Source organism: Alosa pseudoharengus, unplaced genomic scaffold (assembly GCF_046254945.1).
Source record: "Alosa pseudoharengus isolate Yale_2024_CS ecotype anadromous, Long Island Sound unplaced genomic scaffold, YU_APseudo_1.1 YU_APseudo_1.1_scf_2, whole genome shotgun sequence".
Classification (NCBI taxonomy): Eukaryota; Metazoa; Chordata; class Actinopteri; order Clupeiformes; family Clupeidae; genus Alosa; species Alosa pseudoharengus.
Genome location: NW_027468663.1, coordinates 41,176,998 through 41,193,803, shown reverse-complemented (window position 1 = coordinate 41,193,803; position 16,806 = coordinate 41,176,998). Strand labels below are relative to the sequence as shown.

Below are 16,806 nucleotides of genomic sequence, written 5' to 3'. Positions count from 1 at the left end.
CCTGTTCAGTTGACAAATACTAGGAGGTGCCTCAGATGTCCAAAGTCCTGGAGGACATTCCATTTCAGTCTTGTTATGCATTTCTCTATGCTGACAATAATAAAAAATGTGATTTTATCAGTTTGGAACCAAACATCTGCTTTGTTGTAATTTGTGATAATTTGATGGCATAGTTATTTGTTTGACCTTGACTATGATTTGACCGGTATAGGAAGTCAAGTCCACTGGTAGCCTCAAATCAATGAATCAACTCCTACTGTACTGACTAACACAATATGTGATTATGTTAACATTTTTGAGGACAGCTGTTAATCTGATATCTGATTTTAGAGTGCTTCCTAAATGTGGGGATATCACCTTTGTTTTGTGCTTTAGCAATACCACCACCTTGTGGCAACCTAGTGTTATATCAACACAATGTTCTAAAGGCCACATGGTGGTTGTGCGTCCGTTTTGAAATTCTGCAGAACTCCCTGTTAAAAATTAATTCACATAAACAATTCCCAGCCCAACCAGAAAGCCTGCAATTTTGTTAAATATGTCAAAGATTACATTACTAAATACGGATTTAAATTTTACAAGACACCATTGTTGACTGCTAAGTAAATACTTTCCTATATATGAAGATGATTGATTTAACTGTGTCTTTTTACACCTCTGACCAATTACAAGATGGCAAACAAACCCTAATGAGCAAACATGGTGGGAAAAAAATCTTACCTTGTATTGGGAATACATCTCAGTGTACTGACACTTAATGAACATAATGAAGATATTTGATGCCACCTGCTGGCTGAACAGAGCACACTAACTAGACACATACTAGCAAAACTATCACTAACATGAGTAATAAATACCCATTGCAAATAAACAAATGAAAATGTTATCACTGGTCATTTTATATTAAAGGAACCATATGTAAGATTGTGGCCAAAACTGGTACTGCAATCACTTTCAATTTACTGTAGAGCGGTGTATCCCCTCCCCCCTGACTCGAGGTTGCCAACCCGGATGCCGAAACACTACTGACTACTGACATCAGTTGAGGGCTTTTTTAAAAAAAAAAAATTTTAAATGACAATATCCTGGCTGGACTACTGTTGTCAGTGATATAAGTATTTGAAATGAACATGATTTCTTAATGTCTAGTGACATATCAGGGCCATTTTATGATTAATTGAAATACATTTCTTACATACGGTTCCTTTAAGTCATGGTCCACACACTGAGGAATTGAGCCCTGTCCAGGTAGAGATGCCCCCATACACCAAACTGGAGTGAGCATCAGGGGTTGTGTCCTCTGCCCTATAGATTTCCCATCTGTCCCTGCTCTGCAGACCAAACTCATACACAGGCCTCTTGATTAGCTGGACATACTATGAAGACCATTTAGATGACGCTGATTTTTAATCAGGTGTGCTTGCAGCAGGAACTGAAAGTAGGTAACCAGGGCAAGAGAGCTCAAGGAGCACAACTGAGAAACCCTGCCCTACCCAACCCATCTTCATGCCTTGAACCTTCATATTTCCCAGTTTTATGTAGTGTTGAATGTGCATAGAAAGATTTTCAATAATTGTCCAAATACAATATGTCCAAAGTGTTTAATAAAAGACAAGACAGTTTTCAGTAAAAAAAAAAAGGAAAGTTCTCCAGATATACATTTAAAACAATATGGATTCAATTCACCAATGCTCTCTTCTTTTTTCTTTTATTTGCAATATCGGTCAGCCTTCATCTTGGCTCTCCTGCAAAGATGAAACAAAGCTTAGAGGAAATATTTACACATTTACCACTAGGGGCAGCAGACGAACCTGCAGAGTTCGTCACAACTTGAATAAAACTTTTTGGAGTAGGACCAAAGGTAACCTGGCATTTAATGTCATCTCTGTTGTTTTCCCGTACCTGTCTAGCAGGGCCTCATGGAACTTGCCATCAGTTCTGGCTCTTTTCAGGTTACCGCTGTCCTCCTCATTCACTCTGAGCTTGCGGTCCTGGAAACTCTGGAATTTCTTTCTGAAAAAAATAAAATAAAAATAAAAAGTTTAAGGTCACCCCCACAGGCACGTACGGGGCATAGGGCTGCTCTTTTCTGCACACCTATATAAAGGAGGAAGGAAAGAAGGACAGAAAGTCAGTCAACTGTCAGAATCCTGTCAGATTCGGGCAGGTCTACAATGCAGACGTGGAGGTGCATTAATAGTGGGGCAAGACCTGAAAGGTCAATGCGCACTTTGCTGGGGCAAACTGAGTGACTGTCTTGACAAGCAAAGCCATGTCATTTATTTCAACTCACTCACTAAATGCCACAAAGAAACAGAGGGCATTGATTTAGGTGGCCCCCGGAAATGTTTGATTTTCCCAACACTTTAAGTCATCTGGCTTGGCGTAAAGCAATTACCTCGCCTGTCACTCCTCCCCACCGTACAAACAAACAACTCGTGGGCCTCACAAACGCTTGCAGTCTTGTTGACAAAAATGGACATAATGTGACCACTTCCTACTACGAACACCATTCTGACGTGGCCCTTGTGAAATGTCACATCACATAAAGCGCCGTTTTATTTCCCCAAATACCCAACAGTCTTCTCGGCCGCTGCACACTGACCTTGCCTTTTAAAATGGGAGCGGTGACTGACAAGCCCGCTCAGAGGCAGAGAAGGGAACTTTAATATCTCATGACAACAGCCTTCCCTGCATCTGCGTCCCATCTACCCATGCGCACTGATCTCTGATCTCAGACCAGTAGCAAGACTACAAGCATGCTCAACTCAACTACTTCACCCAAGAGACACACAAAAACAAAATCAACTTAACAAGGCTATGACAGTATCTCATACAATGCCAGCAACATGGCTCTGACATGGTAAAACTGACCTGTCAATTACCTCACAGAGTCCAAACACCTGTGTGTGGAATACTGAACTGTATGCAGACAGGAACACTTTCTGTGAAGGGATGAGGTCCTTACAGCCTTTGTTAGCAATTATATAGACAGTGCACTTCTCATTCATATCCATGACCCTCAGTGGTGGAGGTTCTGAATTACACATTTTCCAAATTTGAAAGATAGGCTACATTGTCATTGTCCCAACGATTATAACAATGACCAAACAAACTGTACTGTTGAACATTCTCCAACAGATATGTTATGCGGGGAAACTGGACAGAGACTCGTCGTTAGCCAGTTTTGTATGTCAGTCACACAAATGAAAACAAAATAACAACACCACAAACAAATATGGAATTTGACATCCCATAACGGACCAACTGACAAATGAGGGTGCCACACTGCCACCTGTGACACCGCTTGTGAGGTGAAGATAAATGGACTCTAGGTGCAGCTGAGGGTGAGCATGGCCTGCCTACATGACCCCATCAGCTTGATGGAGATACTGTCCCTCAAACAGTTTAGGATGGAGGCAGCTGAACACATCTGGCCTGGCAGCTGCAGGACAAAATGAACTCACACACACAGCCTGCAGAGATTAATGGGTAGACTATAAGCCAATACAACCAAATATCCTTAAACCTTAACCAAGACTGAAATAATAGTTGATTATATTGGAAATTATTGCCAACTAAACTGACAACAAAAAGAAAAATAATGTGGCCTAAAAGAATGAGCTCACATATAATGAAAACAAACTTGAGACAAAGTGTCGATTGGTATGCTTCCACCTGCCCTCATCAGTTCATCTAGCCTGTATAGAGATTATGCCAGATTGGGTGAATTATCCTTCAACTACCTCAGGAGAATTCAAATGACACTGTAACAGAGGCAGGCATGTGCGGACAACCAGAAAACAGTATGCTTTTGGCCCATAACCGGCAGAGAGGCATAATGAGCATATCGTCCCCCGAAATCCATTCCAGAGCTCCACACACACTACACACACACACCACACAAACACAGCACCCATCAAGAGAATAGGGAAAAAACAGAGACACACTCACACATAGTTGAGCTCACAGTTCTTGACATTGCCCCGGTCTTCGTCAGCGATGTCGTCTTTCCGCTTGACCTCCCTCTCTACGCAGGAGCGAATCTGACAAACAGGGCAGCCACAGGACAGGGGACACACAAAAGCAGAGAGGGCTCCATGTCAGGCGACGTGCTCTTCATTCCCTCTGGGGAACTCTCACACAAAGTGCTGTTCCATCTCACCCCTGCGTGGGGTAAGCCCAGTAACAACATAGCACAGCACGCAGGGAGCAGCAATACAGCTTCTCCACTAGTGCTAACCCCTGAACTGAGACAGGCAAACCATTACATAGCAAAAGGTGCCTCACCTGTCTGTCAGTGTTAGTATGTGGTGAGGGCTGAGGGTAATTTACAAATGCTACAAACGGCAGCACGACTGAAGATAAACACCATCCTTATTGGGCTGAACACATGAACGGTCAAGGCCTGCAGATCTCAATGACCGCAGTGATCTTTATGTTTGCATGGCATCTGTCTGTTCTGCATGCTTTTTGTAATGTTTTCAAAAACAAAGTTGAAGCATGCCCCGTGGACCGCAGATGAAGTGGAATTAGGACAGTGAGAGTGTCTCACCTTGACCATTTCCTCCTCGCCGGCTGTCTTACTGTGAGCTACAATGTCTCCACTCTCGCTGTAGGAGATGAAACAGCTGTTGGCTGCCATCAGAGCCATTTTACCCTGAGGAGGAGAGCAAGAGAAGTGATACACCAATTCAAGCATGGCGGGAGCAAATCTCATTCTGTTTTAACAGAGAGGAAGATTCAGCACAGAGGAGGTTCGACACTGACAATTTGATACTCGACTGGAGAACAAATACACCCCTGCCAAAAGAAGGTTAGTAATTTAACTCTTAAACAGTTGTTAAAGCCATCTATACTGCCAACACGTACAATAGGCAATGCCAAAAAGAGATTCAAGACCCTGGTCTTGATTAGGCAATATCTAATCTCTATGTCATTTCCCTTCTTTTTCAAGTGCATGCCACTGTCAGCTAACTAATACATCATCACAAATGCTTCATATAGTTTCATACATCACACATGCTACATATAGTTTCATACAGTTCAAGGTGGTGAAGTAGGAAATTCTCTGTTTATGAACACACACACACACACACACACACACACACACACACACACACACACACACACACACACACACACACACACACACACACACACACACACACACACACACACACACACACACACACACACACACTATTGTCTTGGTATTTGATTAGATCTGTGTGTTATTGCTGGATCTGTGTTGCTATAAGATGGATGTGGGGCAGTACACTGGGTACTACTCAATGTACTGAGAACAGGTGCTGTCCAGACCACTCTTTTAGCTAAGCTAGATTACTTACAACATGGGTTAACTTTCATTTGTGTGTATGTTCTCCATGTTGATACACCCAAATGTCAAGCATAATATTGATACATGCAAAGGCCAGTCATTCTGCTGTATACTGGTTGAAGCTTTTGAGAACACTGTTGTTGTTGTTGTTGTACAACGTTAGTTGGTCATATTGCATCCCAGGCCTGCCTTTGAATCTGTTCCTCTCTGTTAACAGAGCTCGTCACATCAGCGCCCATAAATACAAGAGGGTTTTCAGACTGGTTTTGCAACAAACGCGTACTCATTCCACATGCGTACTCATTTTGCAACAAACGCGTACAAACGCATACTCATTCCAAAGCTGCAAGGTGCAAGGAATATAAGCGCTGTATCCGGAATACAAGCGTGTATTCATTTTCAGGTGGTATAGTCATAATATGTGTTTAACAAAAAAAAAATACTTGATGTCAAAGAACCACTTACTTCCTCAAACACAGGCTCCCACTGTTCCCGAGAGCCAATGGCGTCGGAACGACCCACCACCACACCATCAGAGTTCACTCCAAGATACTTCCCATAGCCAGACTTCAGAGCTATCCTACAGGGGCACACAATGTCAACATCAGGGAGTTTTTTTAATGAAGCCAATTGAGAGGAACAAAGCTAAATAGTGGAACAAACAGAATACATACACTTCAAAATACATTTTTGACTAATTCTCCTCATGCCATTAACCCACAGGCCCAGCAGGTTAATTAGCGCACAACACATTCACTGTTCAGTGCCTGCTTGCTTACGTCAATAGCCACTGAACAGTTCACTTAACCAGGCAATTTCATTTTAATACATCATACATAAAGACATGAGTCTTGGTCTGTGTGCTTACCTGCTGTCAGACACCTTAATGGCTGTAAACTGCTCTGGTGGGTCAGGACCCTCATCCTCTGCAACGTCAAGCAATTACCATCATCACACAGCCATGTTGTTTTCCATTACAACATGCATATAATCAGACACCATCATGCCAGTGTGTATCTGTTCAAAAACTAACATCAACAACATGGCCGCGAAAGCGATTTAGCACTGCTGTAGCCTGATTACTTCCTCGTAAGCACATTTACTGTGCCCTTCTTGACACACATATACATACTTGACACATACTCTACAGAGCTCAATATATCCTGGCATGAAACAAAGGGAGCTTCCTGCATGCATGGCATGTGTCAGGTTCCTGTGGTGAATCCTAATGCAGTGCTCGGTGCAGCAGAAAATGGCCCTCTTGAACGCAGTGGAGGGTGGGCCGCAGGAACACCCTAATGGTTTCAGCTGGTCGCTCTCCATTAACGCTGGAAGCTAACCCCTGCTCTGGTGATTGCAAATTGATTTCTGAGGGCAGCAGAGGTGAGACGTTGGTGTGGTGTGCAACGCACACAGCTGAGCACGACAGGCAGAAAGCAGCAGGACAGGAATCAGGGGGGTTAGAGAGAGGGGTAATGTGCTTCATACGATTCTAAAACGCTCCCAACAAATTGCAGCCCAATTTGGCCACAAAACTGTTCCGATAGATAACATGGTGTGAGAGAGATGAAGAGAACCAAGCAAGGGTGTGAGAGAGAGAAAGAGAAAAGACAGACAAAATAAAGATAAAGTGCTAGACACTGTGACTTATAGACCGGCCCACGTTTACTATAGTGGTGGAAATTGGATAAATGAAGCAACATTTCAGCTCTTACTATCCTGTAGTTTGTATTAGTACCATGGTTCAACAAATGTGTAAAGGTTATATAATAATTCACTTCAACTGAAAAGTTAACAAAAAATATTCCACTATTCCACAAGTTAACAAAAACAGAAAGAAAGCCTTTGAAATGTAGCCTATCCCACGCTTCCACAAAGAGGCATATTGAACTAATGTTTTTTGCATGGGTAGGCTATATTGTTGTTTGGTGATTTAGCCTACTCCTTTACTACACCCTCGTCTGAGCAAACAAGGCATATAAGTTCATCATGTAGCATAATTGCTCTTTCTTACATTAAATAACTTTAATTTATCCTCTCTACTTGTTCTTGTAGTCATGGCCTCCTCATCACTTATTTCGGGCTCATCATTTTCAGTGGTCGACTGGTTGATCTGCTGCTCAGAGGCTACAATTTTTAGCGCATAGGCCTAAACTGATCAAGCTTCAGTTTTGTTATCAATATTTGCAAAAAAAATTTGGAAAAGATGGGCTATATGGACCCAACCAACTCTTTTTTGGGAGGTGAGGACTCCCTCACATGGTAGGCGACAACCGCCCGGCCCAAAAGTGAAGCGGCCCACCGGGAATTCTCCCGATTCTCCCGGTTACCCACCCCGGGCCTGCAACAAGGCATATTACAATGCCTGGCTCTTCACAGAAAATAATCCAGGACTACCATCAGATCCTTTGTTCTTCACAATAGTCACTTAATGATCATCTCAAGCGAAACAAGAGAACCAGGGATATTCAGGTGAGCAGCACAAGCCATCTTTACCTCCTGTGTGAGGTGCTCCCATGGTGAAGAGTCCAGTGTCAAGAGCATGCACATATGCATTGCTCTGCATTTCTATGGCAACTGTGCCCGTGATCTCCCCAATGCAGTGGACAGCCCACCATCCTCCTTAAAAAGAAACATGATGATCTGGTCATCCTCCTGAGATCTGTAATGTCCTACAAATTTGCCATTTCTCATACATCAGGAAATAAAAAAGAAAAACCTTGATTAGAGTTTCTCAAAGCCCATAATGACATCCTCAAATGCCTTGTGTTGTCTGCCCACCAAATATATTCACTTTACTGTTATAAAGGAATACGTAGGATAAATCTGAAAATATTCAAGTTTAAGAAACTGGAATCTGAGAATTCTAGCTTTCTTCCTTAAACTCTGGTTAATCAATTACCGAAATTGTTGGTGATTATTTTGATAGTTGACAATTAATCGATTAATTGCTGTTGCCCTAATAATCTTAAGAACTCTATAAATTTCCAATAACAACAAGAGAGACACTTTTTGGCCAGGGTTAACACTGACTGTGCAAGATATACACAAAACCTCCAGTGTTCAACATGTCTCCTAGAATGGCTTTAAGTGCCTTATGTTATTTATTACTCTAGGGTCTGAGCCACACCTCTGGCCTGAAATAGCACTATAAGAGGCAGCAGAGTGACTCAGAAGCTAGTGGCCCTGTAAGCTTGATGTACCTCTTAACAGTTCATATTTTCATAGCACACGGTACCACATTTTGAAATCTGATCAGAACAGCAATCCAGCTAATGGCAAAAACCTTAGGTTCATTCTTTGAACACAGCTTCTTCCAAACTGCTAAACTGATATCTCTGACATGCGGACTAAACAAGCTATTTGATGACGTCATCTTAGGCTTTCGGAAACAATGAAAAATCTAAATTTCCCCCTACAATTTTTTGACATTTTATGGACCAAACAACTAATCAATAAATCAAGAAAATGATCAACAGGCACACCATTCCATTCAATGCAAAACGTTTTATCGTCATTGCCATTGCCATCCTGCTGAAGAAAAAAAAGAAGCTAGAAACCAGCTTATGGTCATGCTGGTAACCAGCCTGCCAAGCTTGACATGCTTGGTGTAAGGTGCTGGTTTGCAAGAATGACCAACATAAGCTGGCATGGCCAGTTAAACCAGAAATGGAAGATCAACAACACCAGCTAAAATGACCAGATTGAGGTGGTACGACAAGCAAAACCATCTGAATTACCGGAATTACCGAATCGTAAGCCGGGTAAACCAGCTAGACCAGCCAAACTCTTGTAAAAAAAACATACCTTCAGCTGGTCAACCATCATAGGGTGGTCAAACAAGCTGGTCAACAAGCAAACCACCTCAGGCTGGTAAAGCATTTTCCACATTCATAAAGAAAGTGTTGCCAAAGCATACAATATGGTAACAATATGTAACAACACATTCACTAGTGACATTTTGTCACACATTTTGTGACTTTACTTACCGACAACATCTTCTTTCTCCTTATCGTCATCTCTTTTCCGCTTTTTATCTTTGTTCTTCTTCTTTTTACTGAAAATGAAGTTAGTGAAATGTTACGTAAATGCAGTTTGTAGAACTCTGCCAATAGTATTGTTATTATACTTATAGGCCTACTTATATTGTATATCTTATATTAATCTTTACACATAGAATCACACAGAAACATGCGCATGCGCGCACACACACACACACACACACACACACACACAAATGTGAATCTGTTATAGAAGAATATGTTTGAGGCACATCTGTGATTTGTATTTTTTTCTAAAAAATAAAACAGCTGAATGATCATCCTCCAACAGTGGTGATTCCATAATTATTGCCAGGGGTTGTACATGAAGAATTAGGCTACTATTCGGGGAACATTCTCAGTTTGATACCTCCACAATACAAGAGAAAACGGGGATATTATAATCGAACAATTTGGCAAGCATGCATGACACAAATTGAAATTAGGCTACTTAGACTATGTTTGCGTTTCTGTCGGGAAGATGGACAAATGCATCCATCAAGTGTGCACTGAATGCATGGGGATACAGAAAAGCGCTACTGTCCCCATTCTTTAAAAATGTAATTGTGTGTAAGTCAACAGGCGTTATTGACAAGAAGCAACAGACACAAAAGTCGCCCTACCCCAAGTCAATGCAGACACGATAATGTGCACGTTAACCTCATTATTAGAGGTCCGCAAGAAACGCGACGTAAAGAGTTTACGTCGTGTATCATCAAAGCCTACACAATCAAAAGCAAACAAGTAACAGCAAGCTTGTAGCCACCAAAGATAAGGCGCTGTGCTAACCTAGTAGCAAACGTTATTGTGAGAAAACTGGCGAAGAACGTCCAACTCATAGAAAAGACTGCGACAATATTTCGGTCGTACAAATATCTTTCCTGGTGGTATTAAAGAAAATCTTATCAATTTACCTTTTATCTTTCATCCCCTTTAAAACTAGCTTTGTAGACTTCACACTTGAATACGCTGCCATTTTTTTTATCGTAGCCTACTTTTAAACCAGACCAGACCTCCTGTGACAAAAATATACCGGGTCAAGTCGTTATACTTCCGGAGTGTAAAATAGAAAAATAAAAGTACCCGGATAATGCACTTTTCAGGGGGAGGACTTTTGTAGTGGAAAAGTATTTATTCTTAGATTGGTTCTATGGAGTGTGATCCCCACCGTGGGCGCATGAAATATTTCAAACTCAGTCCAGTTCAGATGACATCCATCAAATGTTTCTTTCTAGTTGCAATAATGGAGACAATTATTAGGGTTTGGCTATGGCTACCTTTGGCAGTGGCATACCATACCACCACTTTGCATCTTGCAGAATGTTTTTGCCTGAAGTGTAGACAGGTGGTGTCTGCTACAGACCACAATCCACTGCCTGATTCTCCACTCCATGCTGTGCAGTAGGGCAAGTAGGCTACTGAGTGTTCCCTAAGGTAAGGTGACCAGATTTCTGAGACAAAATCAGGGGACATTTTCAGTTCAGAAGCGTAATAAAACATGTAATGTTTTTATCTTTGTAAACTGCCCTTACCATTCAGTTTATCTCACCCTAGTCTCCTAATGGCTTTACGTCAAACAACTTTGACAAGATTTGGGAAAGATTCTTGAAAGATTGGAGTCTTTTGAGAAAAGCTTGATGGGGGGCATTAGTTAAAAGACTAAGCTACAATCTGACGCTGGCGCGTCAGGGTCCCGTTCACCCTGTCGGGACTTATTTTCTGATAATGATCGGCATTACATATTTGACCGTAGAACGTTGGGAAATCTCATTCAAGTCAATGGAGCGTTTATACTAGCATTGTGAGGAGCCGTATAATAAATCATTATTTATCATACTTCAGGCAGGATAAGGAGGTTGCAGTCTTTGTACTATATGCCTATCAATGAACTTATGATGATGATGACTCATCACAGAAACAAATTGGTTGGGAATGGATACCGCTGGTTCTCTATATAGCCTACTATTAGTATTCGTTATGCAATATGACTAAGCTTCTGCAAAGAACTAAACACCAACCAAAATACAGGAAGTATCAGGTCAGAACAGAAACAAACAAATTGAAAAGGCTATGAGCTGCCTGATTGGTCTACATGCAGTTTGTAAAATGGGATTTTTTTTCCAAAACACACTATAGCTATCAAACCATATTGTTTTATTGGCTGTTAATATACAGCCACAACAAGAACAACAAAATGTCAGAGTGGAATTCAAACAATTTCCCCACATCCTGCTCTGTAAGTATAGCCAAGCTAGAAGAAACCACAACCAAAGGATCAACACAAACAAAAAAGGCACCCTGTCCTCCAAATCTCTGCACAGTCATGGTTTACATTACCCGAAAAAGACTCTGGCAAGGAAAAACAAAACAGAGCATTGACCCCAAAGCCCCAGGAAAACTAAACATCAGGGCCTGTCAGCGGACCCAGTCCTGTCAGTGCACTGACCCAACAACAACACATGGTCAGCAAAGATTCTCAGTTACAGTGCCGTGGCAGCTAAGGCCAAGGTCCTTGGATCAGACGGGTTAATCCCTCACCGCTGCCATACCATGAGCTAATACATACGTTGGAACGAGAGTGACTCACATGAGGATGCTTCTGTGTAAACTGTTCAGGTTTTCCTTGGTGGTCTGCAGGCCACAGGATGCGCCCACCCCGCCCGTATGAGGTCGGCAGGGGAAGGGAAGGGAGGAGAGAGCAGCAACAGGGCCAGAAGGAGGGAGGAGACTGAGGCAGCCGTGACAGTGAGGGAAGCAGGCAGCCAGTCTGCTGGCTCAGCTGGCGGACAGGAGGGAGTCTGGCTTTCGTCTCCCCAGACACAGTGTCTGCTGTCCCTGACCAACAAATTACTTTAAATTACAGCCTTGCATTTGGATGTGTGTGTGTGTGTGTGTGTGTGTGTGCGTGTGCGTGTGCGTGTGCGTGTGCGTGTGTGCATGTGCGTGTGTGTGTGTGTGTGTGTATGTTGCTGTTAATGTGCGTGTGTGTGTGTACGTGCGTGCATGCGCGCATGTTTCTGTGTTACTCTGCCCATATGTATGTGCCTGTATGTGTGTGTGTGTGTGTGGGGGGGGGGGGGGGGGGGGGTCAGTGTGAGACTGAGAGAGTCAGTATGTGTGGATGCATAGCTGTATTTTATGTGCCAGTGTGTGTGTGTGTAGAGTATATGCATTTGCATGTGTATTAGTATTTGGATATGTGTGTGTGTGTGTGTGTGTGTAGTTCATGTGTTTTATTTTAGTGTATGTACCATAGTCAGACAGGACACAGATCTCCCTCACAATTCCCTCAAATGTGTACTTAATAAAACTAATGAAACACATTTGCAGTCAAAACAAAATTGATTCTAAACACAAATGCAGATTGACCTAATGGGAACCATATGGTCTGTTATCACAGATGCATACAAGCGCTCGTGAGACAGCATGGGGGCGAGACAGAAGAAAGGGCATTTTTAAAACAAACATATAGTGAGCACACACACTGAAACACACACCCATACACACACCACAATTACCACTTAACATCTGCTGAGGTAAAGTTCTGCACCATTACCTCCTCACTTCTCAGGTGCCGAGGCTCACAGACGGCCTTCCCATTGACTCCCCTGGCATTTCCTTATGAATGAGCTCAGCCCGACTAAAACACCCCAAGACACCTCCGTGCAGAGGTGGCGGCCAGAGAGAGCGCCTATGCTAATGGACGGCGATTATGTTGCGAAGGACTCTAATCAGGAAGTCAACGATGAAAAGCCATAAATCACTGGCTGACACTGCCGGCAAGTAAAACTAATGAGACAGAGGCGGGTGGATTGGGCCTGCCCTTTAGAGTAAATGCTACCAGACGCTGATAGTCAGAGCCAAGCTCAGTGTTCCGCGGATGCGTATGAAGCACCCAAACACGTGGCCTATTGATAAAGTTGATGAGATATTGTTTTGTTAATGTGCCAGAGTGTAATTAAGGTAGAACAAAGACATGATGGATTAACCCTTTCTAAAATGCACACATTGACACCCAGTATCATTTGTTTTGACAGAGGAGGGCTTCCGACCTAATTAGGGGCACAGTTATCACATCATGCCCCATCTATTAGCGAGCAGGGAGTGGGATGACAGCATTAGGCATGATGTGTCATGATCCAAAGAGAAGCGTGGAACAACTAGAATGAAAAATGGCTCTTCTTATCTTGACAGAGTTCAAACCAAACGAGTGGCAAGCTTGCATCCTCGAAAGTCTGAAACCTCTGATGTCTTCTGCCATCGCTGTGTTTGGCATCTTCCCCTTCTTGTCCTTGTTAAGAGGCTCTTTCTCCTGTGCTTCGGCTACTGACACTCCATTAGTTGCTGCTCAACCGTGAAGGAAAATGTATCATCCTCCACTGCCATCGCCACGGCCCGCAACACGATCAGCTGGATGGCAGCCTGAGGCAGAAAAGAGATCTTCCCAACAGATAAGAAAATAAGCATTTGCAGACACTTTTTAAAAAAAAAACAAATAGTTCAAACAAATCAATCTCCAAAACATCTATAAACAAAAGGTCTATGAATCTTGCACAATTTTGGTGCTTAGAGGAAAATGAGCATCAACCCAGAGGCAATATGGAAGGAGCTGATGGAGGTAAGTGGAACTGACTTCCACACATCTCTGCCTCTCGCAAGTCGCAACACTGAAGAGGGGATGTAGCATTATGCCGAGCACATAGTGGCTGTCAGTGAAAGAAGCGGAGTCTCGACAGAGTACAGCCAACGACACAGAACCTGCTGACAAAGAGGCATCTAGTGTGGGATGAAAGGCATCTGAAATTGATCTGAGGTGTGTCTCCTTTGAACTGGAATGAGGCAGGCTAAAAACTAATCAAGACAGAAGCTCCTCAGAAAAAGAAATTGCATCCTCTTTTCAGAGACGCTCCACCAATCACAGGTTTAGTGGCACCAAAGATGTGGTAGCTGGTGCGGTGAGATGAATTTCAGGAACTACTGGCGATGTGTTGGAGGAAGCTCCGGGTGATAGCCATCAGTCTGTCTGATATGCAGTATAAGACAGTATAAGTATATATACTATACTTATACTGTCTGATTTGCTCTGCAATATCGCTTTTTCCACATTTGGCACGGGTAAACAGCTTTCAGAACAGACGTAAGCGCAGTCAGACCACCATCAAATTTAGCATTGCAATGTGAGCTCCAACACAAATCATAGCTGTTTCATACATACAGGCCTATGTTTACACTCAGACTGTTATATCAGCACTGCTGGCAACTGAGTCTGGCGGTGTCAACAAAACTGGAAAGGTCATTCCTCAGCAACACTACAAACAAGACGTTCCACTGCAGACGTCCCTGGTGTGGAGTGAAATGCATTTTTTCAGGAGCACAACAAACGTGCATCATGAGCAAAATATTCTGCAGTTCAAACATTTTTCCTGTTTTTTCATGTTTGCCAGTAACACTGGTTCCATTTAGAATTCTAAGGACATTGATAAGTGGGTAGTGCACTGTCACTGATATTTCGTACATATATTTCAGGCTTTGAGTCCAAGGGTACAAATAAATGTCAGAGTGCTATCACACACTGATATTCACACACTGTAAAGATAATTATTGGTATTATTACAAGGCACCAAAGGGCAAGAATAAATGAATAAATGCTAATCATATGGTAAGGGCACATAGCTAGTTTTTCAGCTTGTAGGCCTGTGTTTTGTTGGAGACAGTGGCAGAGAAATAAAAAACTTGAATTTATGGGATTCAAATGTAAATATTATGAGATAACCCTCGACATTGGCCCATGTGCTTTTAACCAGTTCGTGCCATGATTAATTAAAGGCTTTTTATACTTTTTCAACCTCAGAGTGCCTCTGCAAACTCTTTTTTCTTTGGATTCTCACTTCACCCGTCGCAGAAGAGCACCTGAGCAAGTAATTATCTGAAGTCTCCTGAGCGCCCTAAGCCCCTTTGTGTCTTCTTAGAACCCTCGACATTGCTTTATGTCTTAGACAGAAAGGTTTTGAAAAGTTTAACAGTAAATTATTGCTGAACCCCCCCTTAAAAGATTTGACAAAAATCCCACCATCAGAGCAGTCCTGGCAACCTCTCATTTTTTACATGAATGGATGCAATCCAAAAACTCCAAAATTGCACCTTCAACATTGCACCTGCCTTTTTCTCCCAGCGCATGATGAATGTAAATGAATTGAAGACAGGTTGTAGAGCGCGCCAGTGGGCCCCTGTGATGGAGGAGCTGCCCATGGGCCGGCTGGCCTCTCCTGCCCGGCTGGCTGGGCGCGTGTCTGTCAGGCCCGCGGCGCGGCAGATACGGAGGGCAATTTGGGCAAAAGTGAGTGACAGGGAGGAGCAGGTGCTCCCAGGGCCCCGGCGGTGTGCGGTTACTCCAGCACTCTGTCAATGTCACGCCACTTAAACCCACTGCAGTCACACACACACACACACACACACACACACACACACACAGACAAACTGAAGTCGCAGACACGCAGTCTCCGGTGAAGTCTTTGATGTCTTCCTCTATGCGGTGACACTCCTGACCACTCCCCGTAACCAAATCTAAGATGTGGTCCCCCCAGGGCTTGGGTTAAAACGGGACGATTGTGTCATTTCCTGTGAGGTTCCACTCTCCCTGGTGAAGTGCGCTATAAACAGGAGCTGTAGGTCCACAAAATATGAACTCAGGTCAAGATGCAGTCAGACAGTTGATAGATGAGCCATCAGTTCATCACCCCTCTGTGATTCATGCCTCAAATCCTCATATATTTAAAAATGCACATACAAATGAGATAATGCTGTTTATTAAAACTGCACTTCTTTGACTCTTTGATCTCCCAGTACTCAGTCTTACTGAATGAATTTAGTACTTTATGCTCTCTCCCAGTAGCCTGGGTTTTCCCATGCTGCCTTGCGCGCAATTTTATTCACGCTGCTAGGCAGCCTGGATTCCAAGGACTTCGTTTTCACCTCAACGAAGGAACCAATCACAGAACGGAGGGGGGACAGCAAGACGATGACAACACACCGAAGCGGTTATGAGCTACGTACAGTACACACGCATTATAGACATTCGTAGCGCCCAATGAACGGCTCTGGGCATTCGTAAACCATGTTTCAAATACGAGAAAATGAACGTGTAGTTCCCAGACCCCATCTCAATGAGATGAGGACTGAAGTTAGCCAGGCTGCTCTCCCAGATGAACTGAAACTTGAGTATTGTTTGGAGTGTTGTGTCTGCTAAATTAGTATGTCTAAATGAAATGTAAGCTGGCTGCAAAGGGTGGCTCCCACACAAAATGGTGCACAGAAAATGCATTACATGACAGTGTTTTACATTAGCGTTACTTCACTATGGACAAAGTATTTAGTGAAGTCGTTTGTATTGTCCACAGAGTACTTCCATGGCAGGTAATGGGGTTT

General features: G+C 43.0%; 1 protein-coding gene across 1 annotated transcript; it reads right to left on the bottom strand.

Moving 5' to 3' along the window:
• Positions 1-1,584: 1,584 nt before the first annotated feature.
• frg1 (FSHD region gene 1) lies at positions 1,585-10,396 on the bottom strand. Its single transcript, XM_076295008.1, has 9 exons — positions 10,296-10,396; positions 9,331-9,398; positions 7,838-7,963; positions 6,210-6,267; positions 5,807-5,921; positions 4,556-4,660; positions 3,955-4,046; positions 1,903-2,013; positions 1,585-1,745 (listed from the first exon to the last, which is right to left on the bottom strand). The coding sequence occupies exons 1-9, from the start codon at positions 10,355-10,357 to the stop codon at positions 1,709-1,711; spliced, it is 774 nt and encodes a 257-aa protein (XP_076151123.1). The 5' UTR covers positions 10,358-10,396; the 3' UTR covers positions 1,585-1,708.
• Positions 10,397-16,806: the final 6,410 nt, after the last annotated feature.